The sequence below is a fragment of the Agelaius phoeniceus genome, chromosome Z (genome assembly GCF_051311805.1).
Source record: "Agelaius phoeniceus isolate bAgePho1 chromosome Z, bAgePho1.hap1, whole genome shotgun sequence".
NCBI classification, from domain to species: domain Eukaryota; kingdom Metazoa; phylum Chordata; class Aves; order Passeriformes; family Icteridae; genus Agelaius; species Agelaius phoeniceus.
Window position 1 is genome coordinate 47,509,181 of NC_135303.1, and position 15,890 is coordinate 47,525,070.

Genomic DNA, 15,890 nt, shown 5'->3' on the forward strand with positions numbered 1-15,890 from the left:
CGAAAACTTGTGCAGTTGGGACCTGCCTGAGCCACTGTGGAGGCCTGTGGGCCTGCTAGGGCACTTCCTGGGGCTGTGGCCTGGAAGAATGTCCCCTAGACTTTAACCTCTCCCATGGTCTCCTGTTTATCGTTTCAATATACATTTGATACCGTGATTATTGAAAATCATTTACTTTGCTATGTTTGGTGGTAACTGATGGTATATTTGACTAGCATTTAAATTTAAATTTTGGTTGCACAATATTTCCCAGTTTTCATGTTCTTCCCCCACTTCCCTGAACCCATTGTCCCTGGGAAGGACAGGCCAGGAAATGGAACCTGCTCAAGAGCAAGCAAAGGCGAGCCACCAGCCATCTGCCATCTCCCCTCCTCTTCTGACCCCTTGTCAGGATGGCACCGGCCATGGCGTCCTGGATTCTACCCTAACCCACTTTCTGACTGCCCTCAACCCTGCCCCTGCTTTCCTCTTGTATTAGCAGACTCCCATTTTTGCTGCAATACATATTTCAGAGGTCAGAGCTACAATAGAAGTTGAGAATAAAACAGCTGGAGGACCGACTCTGTTGCCCCCACAGGAGTTCTGTGCCCTGCACCACCGGAACGTTCCCCCATTCTAGTCCCCCATGAAACCTTTTCTTTTGACATGTGTGTTTGCTGAAGGCCACGCGGGAAAGGTGTCACCCCAAGTCTTTTGGCTTTGATTTTCTGTTCTCTTTTGTTTTGTGGGTAAGTGAAAGGGAATGAAGTGGCGGGGAGCCATCTGGGAGTCAGGGCCCGAGAAGTGAGGGAAAATGAAAATTGTATTTACTTATTGTTTGCTTATGTCTGCAATATCAACCCACCTGTTCATTTTAATTCCCAAGTTTAGTTAAAATCTACTAAGTATTGTGTTGGTTTTAGGTATAAGAAGATATTATTTTTACTATGATTGTTATACCTTTCATTTTAAATAAAACAAAAAAGGGGGAGTGTGGGGGTTTGTCCTGGAGGGCACGGGCCAAAAATGACCACACAGCCACACATCAGACAACAATGACCAACACCAAGGCTCAGGAGAAGAGAAGCCACAACGGATGACAGCCAGAAAACTTATGGTGAGCTGATCATGAAGTGGAGAGGACTCTGGGGCCAACTGGGAGTGGCCATGCAGATCAACAGCCTGTCTGAACCCGTCAGGGCACAGGGAAAACAGGTGATGGCTTTGGGATGGGCACCCAAAGCTGCCAACACTATCCCCCAATGCACCATCCAGCACCAAGAGAAGACTTGCTGAATTTTATCAGTATTTCATCCAATTACTCTTTTTTTTTGTTTGTTTTTTCTTTTGGCTAGTTTCAACTTCTGTCCATAGTCCTCTCATTCCTTTGAGATTTCTACCTCTGCTTTTCTTCGCACCTTCCCCTCCCTGATTGTCAGCTGAGCTATTTACAGATGGCTTTTCTTCGCACCCACCTGGTACCTGATGTGTGTGCCAGCACCAAAATAATTCTCCTTATTTTGCCCCTAACTGCCTTCTCTTTGGGGCACTGTCACAGCTGGCAAAGCTTCAGTCTTTCACATGTGTTTTTTGGCCAGTAAGTGGGTAAGGGCTGGCAAAGCAACTTCCTAAGGCATCCAGAGCAATGCACTGCAAGCCAGACCTGTTCTCTGAAAGGACTTCAGAATTCCCACCATGGAACTGAGGCACTGTTGACAGAGCACTAGACTGTGAAAGGCTTTGAAAGGGGATAGGAAGCTCAGCTTGCAAATGAGACCAAGAGGAGGTAGGGTCAAGAGATGTGGTGGCCACACATCCCGAGGTAAATAGCCTTTGGCTTTCCTGGGGCCTTCCCCCACATGGGGCTGCCACTCACCTGGCCATTTAGGAGCTGGGTTAGGGGCTCCAGACACAGGTGTGGAGCCTTTGGTGTGCCAGGGATCAGCGGCCACAGCTGGGCTGGGATGCAGGCCTGGGGGTGTGGGGTGTGCAGAGTAGGGCATGGCCTCAGCAGAGCAAGGCTTGATCTGCCCCTTTCCCCACCTACAAGCGCCTGAAAGGGCTTGAGCCAGCAATGTCCTCCAGTGTCTCACAACAAGGTTTCCAGGTTCCTGTGCTTCTTGGCTGTCAAGACTCCAGAGATTTGTGGCTGGATATTAAGAAACTTGCACATTTGCTTCCCTCCCAAAGAGGCATCCTGAGCGTTGTTTTTTCTTTCTAAGGCCTTCCCTCCTTTCTATGTCCTCTTCTTGAGATAGTCCAGGGAAAGCCTCTCCTCTCTCCCCTTCTCCACCACAATGGAGGGGGACAATGGAAAAACCAATCTATGAGAAGCTGAGAATGTTAGAGTTATAATGTAGTGAGGGGAAAAAAAAAAGCAGCAGTAGACGACAATAGGAAGAAAATTGTGCGAAAGAGGTAATGGCTTAAGCAAGAAAGGTGCAGTGTCACACGGGGCCCCTGGAGCAAAGACAGGATGGCCAGGGCTTCCAGCATGGTTCTGATGGTAGATGGGGGCTGCTGGTGCTGCCGGGAGCAGCTCTGGCCCTGCAGTGGCAGTTTGCTGCTCCCTCTCTGCGGCAGTGCTGGTGGCAGTGGCGATGGTGATGGGTGTCTGTCTCTCCCTGCGGAGCTCTGTTTGGCACTGCCGCTGCCATCAGTCCGCCACGCCGGGCGTGTCCGTGGCAATGGGATCTGCCGCTTTGCTGCCTCTTCCTCCCAGCCTGCTGGGCTGCACTTGGCTTGGCTGCACTCCCTTTGGGCTTGGCTGAACTCGCTTGGTATCAGTGTGAACACTCTGGCTTGCCTTGTTCTGCTGGAGAAGAAAAACAGTCGCACATGCCCCCCGGCCCTGATGGTTTCAGCTGTGTGTCAGAGCTGTCATTTCAGTGCCACCCATCTCAGCCCTGTGTCCAAAAAATTACTGAGGAAGGACAAAAGTGGGGGGAAAAAATGGTGGTGGTGCTTTGGTGCCAAGGCCTCTCTGCTAGAGTGAGTCAGAGAGAAGGATCCTCCTTGCATTTCCTGTCATGGCGTTTCCCTGCTGAAATCACAGCCACGGCTGTGATGTAAAATGCTTTGAATAAATAGTGCTGAAAGACACATGGCCTTGTCTCTGTACCTAGGAGGAAACTCTAAATGTCATTGAAGTCGTGCTTCTCCCTGTTTGCTCTTGGAATCTCTGCTGGTCAGAGTGACCCTGAGATGCGTTAGAAAGTCTCTTTCCCCAGCCCGGCAGTTGATGAAGGAGTGGGAACTCTTCTGTTCTTGGTCTCAAGGTTGTTTATTGTTTCTTATCTATAATATTCTTTCTCCAACGTGCCAAGGTCTGTCTAGCAGCTTGGGTTGAGGCACACTGCCCACCTCAGAGGCAGTGTTGTCTTTTTATACCCAAAACTATGTGTACACTATTTACAATAACTTCCCAATACCTATCACCTATGTGAGACAGTGAACTTCTCCTCTAAACCAATCTAAAAGTGCCAACATCACTCAGAAGATGGTGGCTAGGAAGAAGGAGGAAAAAGGACAAGGCACATCCAAATTCCTCCATCTTGAGACCCCCGAGCTGTCATTTTCAAAACCTCAAAAATCTATTTTTCACCTGGTGACAAACTACCTATTATTCTACTTAAACTCTTTTGACTTGTAATTCTTCATATTAAGATTGGTGATTGTTTTTTCCAAGGGCTAAATCAAAGGCACAGGCATCTTGGGCTCTGTGCCAAAGTCTCTGAGCCCCCGGGCAGCGGCTTGAGCCCTCCAGGGCAGGCAGAGGAATTTCCTGGGTTCTGATAGTTTGCTGCTTTCTGGAACTAAGGGAGGTCCCGCTGGAAGAAGCCTTCTGGTTTTTGCTCAGAAGCAATAGTGGCCAAAGAGCACTAATGTGGTTCCTCACATCCTGCTCCCTTCTCAGGGCTCAGCTTCTCAGTGTGGGCTAGAGGGGCTTAGTGTGTTTTTACTCTTAGATGCCTTGAGCAACAGGTGATGGACTAGAGGGGCTTTTTGTGTGGCTTTGTAGCAGAGGAGAACGCTGCAGGCTTTTTTTGGCATCATCTGTAGAGAAGGTGTGGTTCTGTGCATGAACTCACAAAGCAGCCCCGGGCACTGCTATTGTGATGTCAGCGGCCGCATGGCAGCGTTGTCAGGCAGAGTTGCTGTGCCGAGGCCCGGAAGGGCTCAGTGTGCAGAGCAGCTCTGCGGCACGCTCACTGCAGGGGAACCTGCTGATCGACGAGGTCTCTGCCAGCAGGACTCTGAGGTTTTTTGTTTTCTGCCTACAGGCTTTGTCCCTTGCAGATTGAGCAGCACTGCTCCAGCCATGGAGGGAGTGTGTGCTGCAGCTTTCACGGCTTTTACCGTGGCTTATTCCGGGTACTTTTTCACCCACCTGGCACGTAAGTAGACGTTTTTGTTCAGTGCAGCATATGGAAACCCAAATGCCACAAAGAGGCCTTCAGCTGGGTAACGCCCCTGCCCACAGCTCCAGCTAAGAAGGGCGTGTCTCTAGCCAGTGGGGCATGGGCAGCATTTGTGATGTAGCCTGCGGGGATTCCGCTCCTGCCGTGCCACGGCCTGTGGCAATGGAGTCTGGAGTCTCCTCAGTTTGCTGGCTCAAGCAAGACAACTTCCAGGATGGGAAGACTGGGAGAGCTTGGCAGGAGTCCTTGTAAAAGCTGTGCACTGCTCTCCAGGACTGAGGCAAAGTCCCTCAGTTCAAGGCTTCTTGTCTGCATTCCCTCATCCCAGCATTTGCCTGTGGAACTTGACACTTCCTGCGCGCTAAAAGAGCCATTTGTTCTGTGATGAAATCACAGAATGAGCTTGGTAAAGGCCTCTGAGATGGACATTTTTGAGGAGTTCTTGTATGCTCCCACACACAGGAGCTGTTCCTGTGCTGTGTCATGATAGGACTGCCACCATGGCTCAGAGGGACTTGGGTGAAGCCTCCCTGGGGAAAGGTTTTCAGTAAGCTCATGGCAATTGCTGCATGCAATGTCTTGAGAAGACTGAAATACAGCAAAGAGAGGAGCTGTAGCCGCTGCTTGGTGAGGTGGGGCAGAAGCAATGACTGTTAGAGAACCACTTGTAGACTTAGTCTCAAGTTTCTATGGGTTGAGTGGCCAAAGAGGAGAGACAAGGTAGACACCAGGCAGTATTTTGTGCTGCTGTTGTCTTGCTTGCTGTGTGCCACAAGGGATGCTGCTGGAGTGGTGTAGTGAAAGCAGAATGCTCTGTCTTTGGGTTGACTTTGGGGTGGGCATGGCCAGCACAGGCAGTTTTCTTAGAGCATCTGGTTCTTTTTCCCTTGTGTGTTGCAGGTCACATCAGCCGTGCCTGGAGAGAATCTGCTCTTTGGGTGAGTGGCAAAGGAGCCTCTGGCCTTGGTAGCATTTGGCAATTGCGGAGCAAGCTGTGAGCTGGGCCTGTTGCAGTCCGGTGCCAGCCTGGCTGGATGAATGAAAGTACAGTCCAGGCCCTTTGCAGCAACAGCAGCAGCAGGAGGACCCAGGGCTGTTTTCTCCAGTTCCTTTCCAGAACTTTTAAGCAGCTGAAAGTGGTGGCTGCCATGATGGAATTTCTCCTGTACAAGAGAGCGCAGTCCCATCCAGCTGGCCCATTTTACTTGAGTCTGAGCACCTTAGAATCCCATTTCTCTGCAGATGCTTTCTCCTGAGTGCATCTGGGTCTAGAGCTGAATATAAAGGACGCTGCTGTCTGTCTGCAGAGCCCAAAGGGAACCTCGGAGCCTCCAGTGGCTGTGTGTCTTCCTGAAGAAGAGGCCCAAGGGGAGGAAGATGCCCAGCAAAGTGTACCTGCTGCCACTGCAGGGCCTGAGCATGCAGCATCAGTAAGTGGCAGCTCTGGGCAGTCCTGTGGCTGGAGCAAAGCATAGCTGCAAGTTTCTGATCAGACAGCACCTCCCGTGCCTGGCTGAAGATGCTGAGGGCTGGAATCTTTCCTGCCCTTCCCGCAGGCAGTGAGGCCTGGAACTTGGAAGTTCAGGGATCACCTTCCTACTGTTCTGAAAGAGGCTGTGAATTTGTCTTAGCAAGAGACAGGAGGTAGCATTAGGATGTCTTGGCATGCTGCTGGGGTACAAGTGAGGCCCTTGGTGGCCAGTGGCTGTGCAGGCTCCCTGTCCCCAGTGAAGAGAGCAGTGCAAAGGTGCAGTTCAGAAGCTTGCAGGATATGAGGAGACACTGTCCCCAGGAGGGACCTGGCCCTGCGCAGACAGCAGCTGTCAGTAGCTAAAGGAACAGCTGAGATGCAGCGGGGCCTGTAGCTGAATATAGGTGAGGTGGTGAATGCCAGGTTCTTTCCTGTCCCTCATGCTGCTGTGTGTCCCCAGAGCAGAAGGGCAGCGTCAGCACCTGCTCTGGCTGCCTCTGCACGCGAGGAAGAGGCTGAAGAGGAGGAAGGTGCTCATGAACCTGCCCCTGCTGTCAGCCCAGGCCCAGAGCAAACATCATCAGTAAGTGCCTGCTTTGGTTAGCAGTGAGTGTGGTGTCATTTTGTCCATGGTGTAAAAGCAGCCTTTGGATTTTGGGCCTTGAGCTGGAGAAGCGGGCTGCAAAAGCTGAGAGGTGAAGAGCCCTGGCTGTGGCCAGCAGCATCTTCCCAGGGGCTTGCATTTGAAATGGGATGGCAGGGGCACCTCTGCCAGGCACATTTGTGACCTCACTCATTTCTTTTCCCAGAGCTCCACCTCCTCTGTCCTGGCACCTGCAGGAGCTGCAGCAGAAGGCTCTGAAGGAGCCTCCAGTCCCCAAGCTGGCAAGTGCAGCGGGAGCAGCTCGTGCATCTGGAGCACCAGTAGCTCCTCTGGCAGCAGAGAGCAGCTGGGAGAGAGGACAGAGGACAAGTGCCTGGCCATGCTGAGTACGTCCTTTGTGATCCTTGTCTGCTGGAGCAGTGCCCTGTGTGTGCGTGTGTCGGCATGAGCTGTCCCAGCTCCTGTTCCTCCTCAGCTGAGTGCCAGCTCCTGAGGCCTCCACACAGGACCCGTTGTTGTGCTTTGAGGTGGTGAGGGGTCACCGGGGTGTTGCTCCTGCCTCTGAGAGCAGCTCAGCCTGGCTTGGCTTTGCCTGAGCTTCCCTGGAGGCAAAAGGCAAACCAGAGATTGTTTCTGGCTGAGCAGGAGGCCGTGACCCAGGCAATGAGTAGGCGCTCAAGGAGCTCCTGTGGGGCACGGCCAAGGTCATCTTCAGAACTCGGCCTGTCCTAAAGGCTGAGGCACCTCATTCCTAAGGCCCAGCACAGTAGGTTGGAACATGAGCTGCTGCTCCTGAAAGGCAGAAGGCCATTGTTTAGGCAAAATTGTCCTGCTCAAAGCTGCAGATTGTGCTTCTGCTGGAAGCACTTTGCAATATTCTTGCTGTCCTGCAAAGGGCAGCTGTTGAGAACAATTGATTCCAGGAGCCAGGATGCCTTTGATGATTGCAAGGATTAAAGCTTTGCTTGAAGGTCACAGAGTGTTGATTGCCAAGACCAGCAAGGTTTTGTTATTCCTGCTGCCCTTAACATTTCTAGACAACAACCAGTTCTCTTGGTTACAGCTTTCTGATCCCTGCATCCTCTGACTGTTTCTGCACGTGCTTAGATTTTAGTTTAGACGTCTAGTTTGGTGCAGGCCATCTGTGCTGCAGGGCTGCTCGTCTTGCTGCTGTTGTTTCTGAGGTGGTGGTGGTGGTGGTGGTGCAGTGGTGTTGTTGTTGGCCGACTGCCTGAGTTGAAAGGGCCCAGAGTGGCAGAGAGTGGGGCTGCCTTTCTGATCTGCTGCAGGGTGGGATCTCTTTTGAAGTGAGCATCTTTCCTTGGGATTTTTCCAGAGATGCTGGTGAGCGAGGGAGATCCTGAGGCTGAATACACAGAGCTGGAAACCATTGGCAAAGGGTGAGTGCAGCCACAGTTCCTTCTTCAAAGGCAGGGCCTGTGCATTTTGCTGGTGTCACATCTCCCCAGAGCGACGTCAGGCAAGCTCCAAAGCTGTTCAGACACTGCGTTAGGATGATGCCTGATGATCTCTCAGTACTGGTCAGCATTTACAGCTGTGGTCCGAAGGCATGGCGGCAAAGACACCTGGACGCTGGCAATGTCTTTTCTGCGGCAAAGAGCAGCACCTGGCAGATCTCCATTCCCTCAAGTCTGTTGCACCTGATTGCCGCTCTTCCTAGGAGAGAGCATTTTTGCATGTCTCAAAAGACTACAGAATGGGTGGGAATGAAAGGAGGAGAAACTTTGTTGCCTCAGAGGTCAAGTCAGCAGCTGACAGCTGTCAGGGAACAGCTCTGGGTAACATTTCTTTCCAGTATTTTGCTGAAACCAAGATTCAGTGGTCTGGATGGCCACCACCTAGCCTAGCAGCCAAAAGCAGAAATGAAAGAAGCAGCTCTCTTTTGTAGCTGAGGTGGCAAAAGACAAAGCTTCAGGGCAATGGCCAGTGCCAATGCACTCCAGAGGAAAAGGCATCATCTGGCTGATGGCAGAACCCTGGTGGATCCTGTGGGGTTTAGGCCTTTCCTGCAAAGAATCCACCAAGCTGTGCCCTTTGAAAGCCGGCTCTGCTGACTGGAAATGGGACTGATTTGCAACATTTTCCCTGTGAGAAGCCAAATGTACAAGAAGTCTCCAGAAAAGCAGAGTCCTCCAGGTGTCTGGGGCACCGAAGAGAAGCAGCTGAGAAGAGCTCTGGACTCAGAACGCCGCTGTCCAAGGATCCAGTGTTTTGAGGACTTCTCCATTTGTGTGTGCAGCAATGGAAGCCTTTCCCTGCTCTGGCTGTGGCTGCAGCTGTGGCTGGGCACTAACTTCCTTGCAAGCTGGAGAAGGGATCTGTGTCTGGAGGCTTTCCTGCAATGGCTGTTCCGTGGCCTCAGGCTTCTCAGAAGGCCTCAGTAGTGGTGTTTGATTTTGGCAGACAGGCTCCAGGGAGAAGTGGGAGAAGGCCCAACTGGCAAGTTCCTGGAAAAATCCCACACATGTACAGATAGAGAAAGAGAAAAGGGGGGAAAGACCCACACGAGAATCTGTCCTATTCCATTTACTGTTTGCCCCAGGACTTATTTGCCATTGGACTGCAGTGTCTTGCAGTGGCAGGGACTAAAGGACTTCTTCTTTCTCCGCTGCTGTTTTGTTTCTAGGGGTTTCGGCACGGTGTGCATGGCAGTGGAGACTGCCACAGGAGAAGAGGTAAGCGCCAAGCAGCGCCGCAGCTTCTGCAGCTCTCGAGTGCCCTCCCCTCTGCTGTGAGCTGTGGCTGAGCTTTGGGTGGCCAGGAGAGCTTTGCTGCAAAGGCAGATGAAGTGCAGAGCAGTGTCCGCCCTGCCAAATAGAGTGGGGACAGATTTTGTCCTTCTCAGCTGCCCCTGGGAATGCAAGGAGGCCAGAGGAGGACACGCTGGCTGGGTCTTAGTGCCCAGGTGGTGTCTCAGAGCATGGCACTGCTCTTTGGGGCTGCAGGGTTCCTGAGTTCTCTTTTCTGGCTGTTAGCAAATAGATGGGAATCGTGCTGATAGTTCTGTAGGCACCTGCAGTGCTGCCCTTGGAACTGTGCTTAGACAGAGTGGTCTGCAAGGAGTCTCTCAAGGGCCTAAGCCCTGCTCATAGCCCGGTGTATATCCCTAGAAGATCATGGCCTGGGTTATTTCGTTTTACAGTCAGGCAGTAATTGCAAAAGTCAGTGGTGTGAAGAAAAGTATTTGAGTGGAGCAGAATGAAAATTCCTGGAGTGAGGAAATGCTAGGATTGTGGTTTTTGGAGGTGTCCTTAATGATGTTTTCATCATTGTGGCATTTTTTCTGTGAAGTATGTAGGGTTGTATATCTTAGGAGGAATAGCCCTCAGGATGTTTTTAGGACAGCATTTTATCTGCCACATCTCTAACTGTTTGCTTTGTTGTTGTGCCATGGAGAATGCCAGTGACTGCTGGAGTAATGATCCAATCCCCTAGAAGTGCCAATGGTTTCCCAGCAGTTTTGCTCCATTTTTACTGGCACAAAATGGCTTTCTGCTTGTAAGAGGTGTGTGAATGAGCATGGGGATGATAAAGTAAGGCCACGGGAGAAGACTGGCCCTGGGCACAGTGAGTGTTGTTAGACGTCTGAGGTGGAGAGCTTAGAGCGTGTTTCTGCCAGGTTTCCAAGGCAGAGGCTATGTGGCTCTGTGTCCTGGGAGGTGCCCGAGCAGGCGGTCTGATGTCCTGTCACAAGGCAGCTTGGCCCAGCCCAGCACTATCATCCCATAATCACTGTCTCCATGTTGCCCTTGTGGTCCTGTGCCACGGACTTCTTTGGTTCATGGTTTTCCATGTCGTTTTAGGTGGCCATAAAGAAAATTAGTCTCCTGCAAGAGAGCGGCAGCGAACTGTGCCTGAATGAAATCCAGGTCATGCGTGGCAATAAGCACGCCAACCTTGTCAACTATGTAGACAGGTGAGTGGTTCTGCTGTTCTGCTGTGAAAGGTCATTCACATCCTGCAAGCCAGAGGTTCAAGCACTCCTTTGGTGGATGGCAGAGGATGGAGCTGTTCATTCCTGTTTCTGGGCTGATCTACAGTGTCTTGGGAGGAGATTGCATTGGGGCTGCATTACTCTTTCCTGGCATACCAAGTTTGAAGGGCGCTTTCAAAGGCCAGACTTGGCCCTATCTTACTGAGCCAACAGCCTCAAAGTTCCTGTGCTCTCTCCCCATGGTTTTGTTGGCTTTGGGCTTGGATTTTTTCCCCATGGGTCTGAAGTGTTGCCGAAGCACTGCAGATTGTATTTCCCTTGGCCTGTTCGTTGGTGTGGATAGCAAGCAGTGTTTTAGACTGCCCAGAGTTCAAGGCCTGTAGAGCGTAGTGAATGACTGCTCACTTCCTCCTGTCTTCCTCTGAGAGAGACACAGAAACAAGAATCCATCAGGTGGTGTGAGTGCACACCACACCTTCATCTCCAGGCTGTTGTTTCCTCCTTTCAGCTACCTGCTGGACGAGGAACTCTGGCTCGTGATGGAATACATGGACGGAGGTTCCTTACACGATGTCATCAGGGAGACTCGCCTGGCAGAAGGAGAGATAGCAGCTGTCTCTCGGGAGGTAAGGGATAGTGCCTGTGCTTCCCATGCCTTGGTCGGGATGGTCCTTCCAAATGGGTGACAAGGAGAGGAGAGATTTCATCTTCTGAGCCTCCTTGCTGCCTTTCTCTTATGACTGGCAGTAGCAAGAGCATCTGAAGTGCCTGCCAGTGTCCCTGCCCTTCTTCTAGTGTGTTTGTGTTTGCCTCTCTAAACACTTGCCTGGAGCCTGTGTGTGCTGCATTCCTTCCCTGGACGGGCAAAGTTGCTGGTGGCACAATGTAAAATAAGTGGCACAGACAAAGATACACACTGGGCTGTCATGGAGCTCAGCCTCCAAGAGAGCCTTGCACCAAAGGGGTGTTCGCAAAAGCATCCACTCTTGTCTGGCTGGAGAGAGCACAGCCACTGCAGCAGTGCTGCTTCAGTCTGTGGTTGCAGGGCAGTGGCCGGAGGAACAATTGTCCTTTCTCTTTCAGAAGCACACACACCCTCACTTAGAAAGGCACTGCTGTCCTTGTGTTGGAGCAGCAAGCTCTTGCCCTTGCCAGCAGCCTGTCGTGCCATGGCTCAGCATGGCCCAGGAATGTTGCAGTGTTGCAGATGTGCCACTTCCCCGCTTGTGGGATGAAATCCACTTAGGCTGGTGTTTCTTTTTCCTCTCTCAGTGCCTGCAAGGCCTGGATTTCCTTCACTCCAAGCAAGTGATCCACCGGGACGTCAAAAGCCACAACATTCTCCTGGGTCTGGACGGATCCGTCAAGTTGGGTGGGTGTTGTTGGCCAGGCTCAGCTCTGGCAGGCTGCGGTGTGGGGCTGCCTTTGGGTGACTGCCGGTTCCCTGCAGTGGTGCCTGTGGCAGTCCAGGCTGCCCTGATACAAGTGCAGAGCAGAGCCCCAAGGTGCAGGGAGGTGTTGCTGGGAACAAGGGCTCAGGAGTGCCTTTGGCTTGTGCGTGTGTCCCTTCCCAAGCAAGGCACTTACAGTCTAATAGCTTCAGGGCACTAAAAGCCACTGCCTGAAAGCTGGGGCTTTTGCTAACTGGCCAATTCGGTATTTCCTCGGCTGCAGCATGGCCCCTTGCTGGCAGCCGGGTTCCACGCTGCCCTCTTGGACATTGGTACAGCGGGGATTTCTTTGTTTTGCTTTCCTCATTCACGCTGGCCTGTTTTTTCTCCTCAGCTGATTTTGGCCTTGCTGCTCAGCTGACCGCTGAGCAGAGCAAACGGAGATCAGCTGTTGGGACCACTTACTGGATGGCGCCAGAAATCTTCACCAGGAAGCTCTATGGCCCCAAAGTGGACATCTGGTCCTTTGGCATTGTGGGGATCGAGATGGTGGAAGGGGCGCCTCCTTACCGGATGAAAACCTCCCGCACGGTGCGCTGCAACTGCTCTCAGATACTGCTGTCACCCAAACACAATCTGCTCCCATTCTTCTGCCTGGCAAGCTTGCTAACACCTGGAAATGAGAGGTGCCAGGCTGCATAGTCTCTCGTGCTCCTTGTCCAGATCGTCCCCTTGCCATTTCAGTGCACGAACCGCACAAAAAATGGTGATGCCTTTTGCTTGACGGAAGCTTTGACAAAAGGGCAAAGCTGGGCTTTTAGTCCCCATCAGCCAGTGAAATCAGGGGTGAAGGCAAGAGCCTTTGCCTATTGGACTGGCTATGGCTGCCTGTGGCTTTGTGTTCTTTCAGTAGGGGTAGGAATGGTATCTGCCAGGCTCTGGCAGGGAGTAAAGTGCCACGGGAGAGTGGAGCCTGTGCCGTGGGGTGTGTGTGAGCAGTTTGGGGTGCGAAGGAGACAGGTAGAGCGTGGCATTTCCTTCTTCTCTAGGTTCAAGAGCTGATCAGCAGCGGGGGCAGGCCAAAGCTGCAGAAGCCCAGGCAGCAGTCGGCGTGGTTGCGAGACTTTCTGCACTGCTGCCTGGAGAGGGACGAGGACAGGCGCTGGTCTGCCCAGGAACTGCTGCAGGTAAAAGGCAAAGCGGCTGCAGGCTGCGCCAGCTGCCCGCTGCCAGGGGCTCCTCATCTGCTCAAGTCCAAGGCGTCTGATGGGGCCCGCTCCTAAGAATCTCCACTCTGGGGGCTTGCAAAGGAAAACAAAGGAGAATCCTGGCCTAGGATGCCTTGGAAGGAGCCTTTCAAGGTCACCTAGACCAAATCTCCTTAAGCTGAAGACATCTGGAGTCACGGATTTGTGGGATTGGGTGCCATTTTGCCTCATGTAGCAAGGTCCTGGATGTGGAGACAGTGGTGCCCAGAATGCCCTCCTTTTCTTCTTTCTGTATCTTTCTGGTAGCCAGAGAAAGCCTGTTTCAGCCTGTGAGGAAAGTACAAGTTCATGTTTTTCTTTTTCTCTTTGGGCAGCATCCGTTTGTAACATCAGCCAAGCCGACCTCCGAGCTGACGCCTCTGATCATGGCCACGCAGCAGTTTATGGCCAACAGGAGATACTAGCCCTGGAAGAGGCCATTGTTGTTGTTTGCAGTTTGTAGTTTGTAGTTTGTAGATTATAGCTCGTAGTTTGTAGTTTCTAGATTATAGCTCATAGTTCGTAGTCTCTTTATTCGAATAGGCAAAATAAATACTATAATAAATAAAACCTTCACTGTGCTGGAAGCTTCCCTTTGTTCTCACCCTGTGAATAAGCTCTAAATTTGCTTCTGAATGCTCAGGTGTTTCTTCGATGTGGGAAGACACATGGATGGGGATTTGTGGCATGGTTTGGAAACGTGCAAAGGTCTTCTTCCTTCAGTGCCTCCAGGCCACAAGCTCTTGTGGAGATAGAGGCATTGCAGCTGTGGCTAGAGGAGCAGAGTAGGGCAGAATGGAGCAGAGCAGTGGTGTCACTGCTGAGGAGGCTGCTGTGGCTGTGGGCAGAGGGGGAGGGAGCCGGGCTTCTCCAGGGGCTCAGGCGCAGGTGAGTGTCCAGCGGGAAGGCAAGTTCTGCCACGGGAACCAAGGCCAACATGAGGGAGCGAAAACTTGTGCAGTTGGGACCTGCCTGAGCCACTGTGGAGGCCTGTGGGCCTGCTAGGGCACTTCCTGGGGCTGTGGCCTGGAAGAATGTCCCCTAGACTTTAACCTCTCCCATGGTCTCCTGTTTATCGTTTCAATATACATTTGATACCGTGATTATTGAAAATCATTTACTTTGCTATGTTTGGTGGTAACTGATGGTATATTTGACTAGCATTTAAATTTAAATTTTGGTTGCACAATATTTCCCAGTTTTCATGTTCTTCCCCCACTTCCCTGAACCCATTGTCCCTGGGAAGGACAGGCCAGGAGATGGAACCTGCTCAAGAGCAAGCAAAGGCGAGCCACCAGCCATCTGCCATCTCCCCTCCTCTTCTGACCCCTTGTCAGGACGGCACCGGCCATGGCGTCCTGGATTCTACCCTAACCCACTTTCTGACTGCCCTCAACCCTGCCCCTGCTTTCCTCTTGTATTAGCAGACTCCCATTTTTGCTGCAATACATATTTCAGAGGTCAGAGCTACAATAGAAGTTGAGAATAAAACAGCTGGAGGACCGACTCTGTTGCCCCCACAGGAGTTCTGTGCCCTGCACCACCGGAACGTTCCCCCATTCTAGTCCCCCATGAAACCTTTTCTTTTGACATGTGTGTTTGCTGAAGGCCACGCGGGAAAGGTGTCACCCCAAGTCTTTTGGCTTTGATTTTCTGTTCTCTTTTGTTTTGTGGGTAAGTGAAAGGGAATGAAGTGGCGGGGAGCCATCTGGGAGTCAGGGCCCGAGAAGTGAGGGAAAATGAAAATTGTATTTACTTATTGTTTGCTTATGTCTGCAATATCAACCCACCTGTTCATTTTAATTCCCAAGTTTAGTTAAAATCTACTAAGTATTGTGTTGGTTTTAGGTATAAGAAGATATTATTTTTACTATGATTGTTATACCTTTCATTTTAAATAAAACAAAAAAGGGGGAGTGTGGGGGTTTGTCCTGGAGGGCACAGGCCAAAAATGACCACACAGCCACACATCAGACAACAATGACCAACACCAAGGCTCAGGAGAAGAGAAGCCACAACGGATGACAGCCAGAAAACTTATGGTGAGCTGATCATGAAGTGGAGAGGACTCTGGGGCCAACTGGGAGTGGCCATGCAGATCAACAGCCTGTCTGAACCCGTCAGGGCACAGGGAAAACAGGTGATGGCTTTGGGATGGGCACCCAAAGCTGCCAACACTATCCCCCAATGCACCATCCAGCACCAAGAGAAGACTTGCTGAATTTTATCAGTATTTCATCCAATTACTCTTTTTTTTTGTTGTTTTTTCTTTTGGCTAGTTTCAACTTCTGTCCATAGTCCTCTCATTCCTTTGAGATTTCTACCTCTGCTTTTCTTCGCACCTTCCCCTCCCTGATTGTCAGCTGAGCTATTTACAGATGGCTTTTCTCACCCACCTGGTACCTGATGTGTGTGCCAGCACCAAAATAATTCTCCTTATTTTGCCCCTAACTGCCTTCTCTTTGGGGCACTGTCACAGCTGGCAAAGCTTCAGTCTTTCACATGTGTTTTTTGGCCAGTAAGTGGGTAAGGGCTGGCAAAGCAACTTCCTAAGGCATCCAGAGCAATGCACTGCAAGCCAGACCTGTTCTCTGAAAGGACTTCAGAATTCCCACCATGGAACTGAGGCACTGTTGACAGAGCACTAGACTGTGAAAGGCTTTGAAAGGGGATAGGAAGCTCAGCTTGCAAATGAGACCAAGAGGAGGTAGGGTCAAGAGATGTGGTGGCCACACATCCCGAGGTAAATAGCCTTTGGCTTTCCTGGGGCCTTCCCCCACATGGGGCTGCCACTCACCTGGCCATTTAGGAGCTGGGTTAGG

General features: G+C 51.5%; 1 protein-coding gene across 1 annotated transcript; it reads left to right on the forward strand.

The window, feature by feature from the left end:
- Positions 1-4,300: 4,300 nt before the first annotated feature.
- LOC143692263 (serine/threonine-protein kinase PAK 3-like) lies at positions 4,301-13,493 on the forward strand. Its single transcript, XM_077172175.1, has 12 exons — positions 4,301-4,376; positions 5,301-5,338; positions 5,708-5,830; positions 6,681-6,861; positions 7,812-7,875; positions 9,123-9,171; positions 10,300-10,412; positions 10,939-11,056; positions 11,703-11,802; positions 12,216-12,412; positions 12,871-13,008; positions 13,404-13,493. The coding sequence occupies exons 1-12, from the start codon at positions 4,301-4,303 to the stop codon at positions 13,491-13,493; spliced, it is 1,287 nt and encodes a 428-aa protein (XP_077028290.1).
- Positions 13,494-15,890: the final 2,397 nt, after the last annotated feature.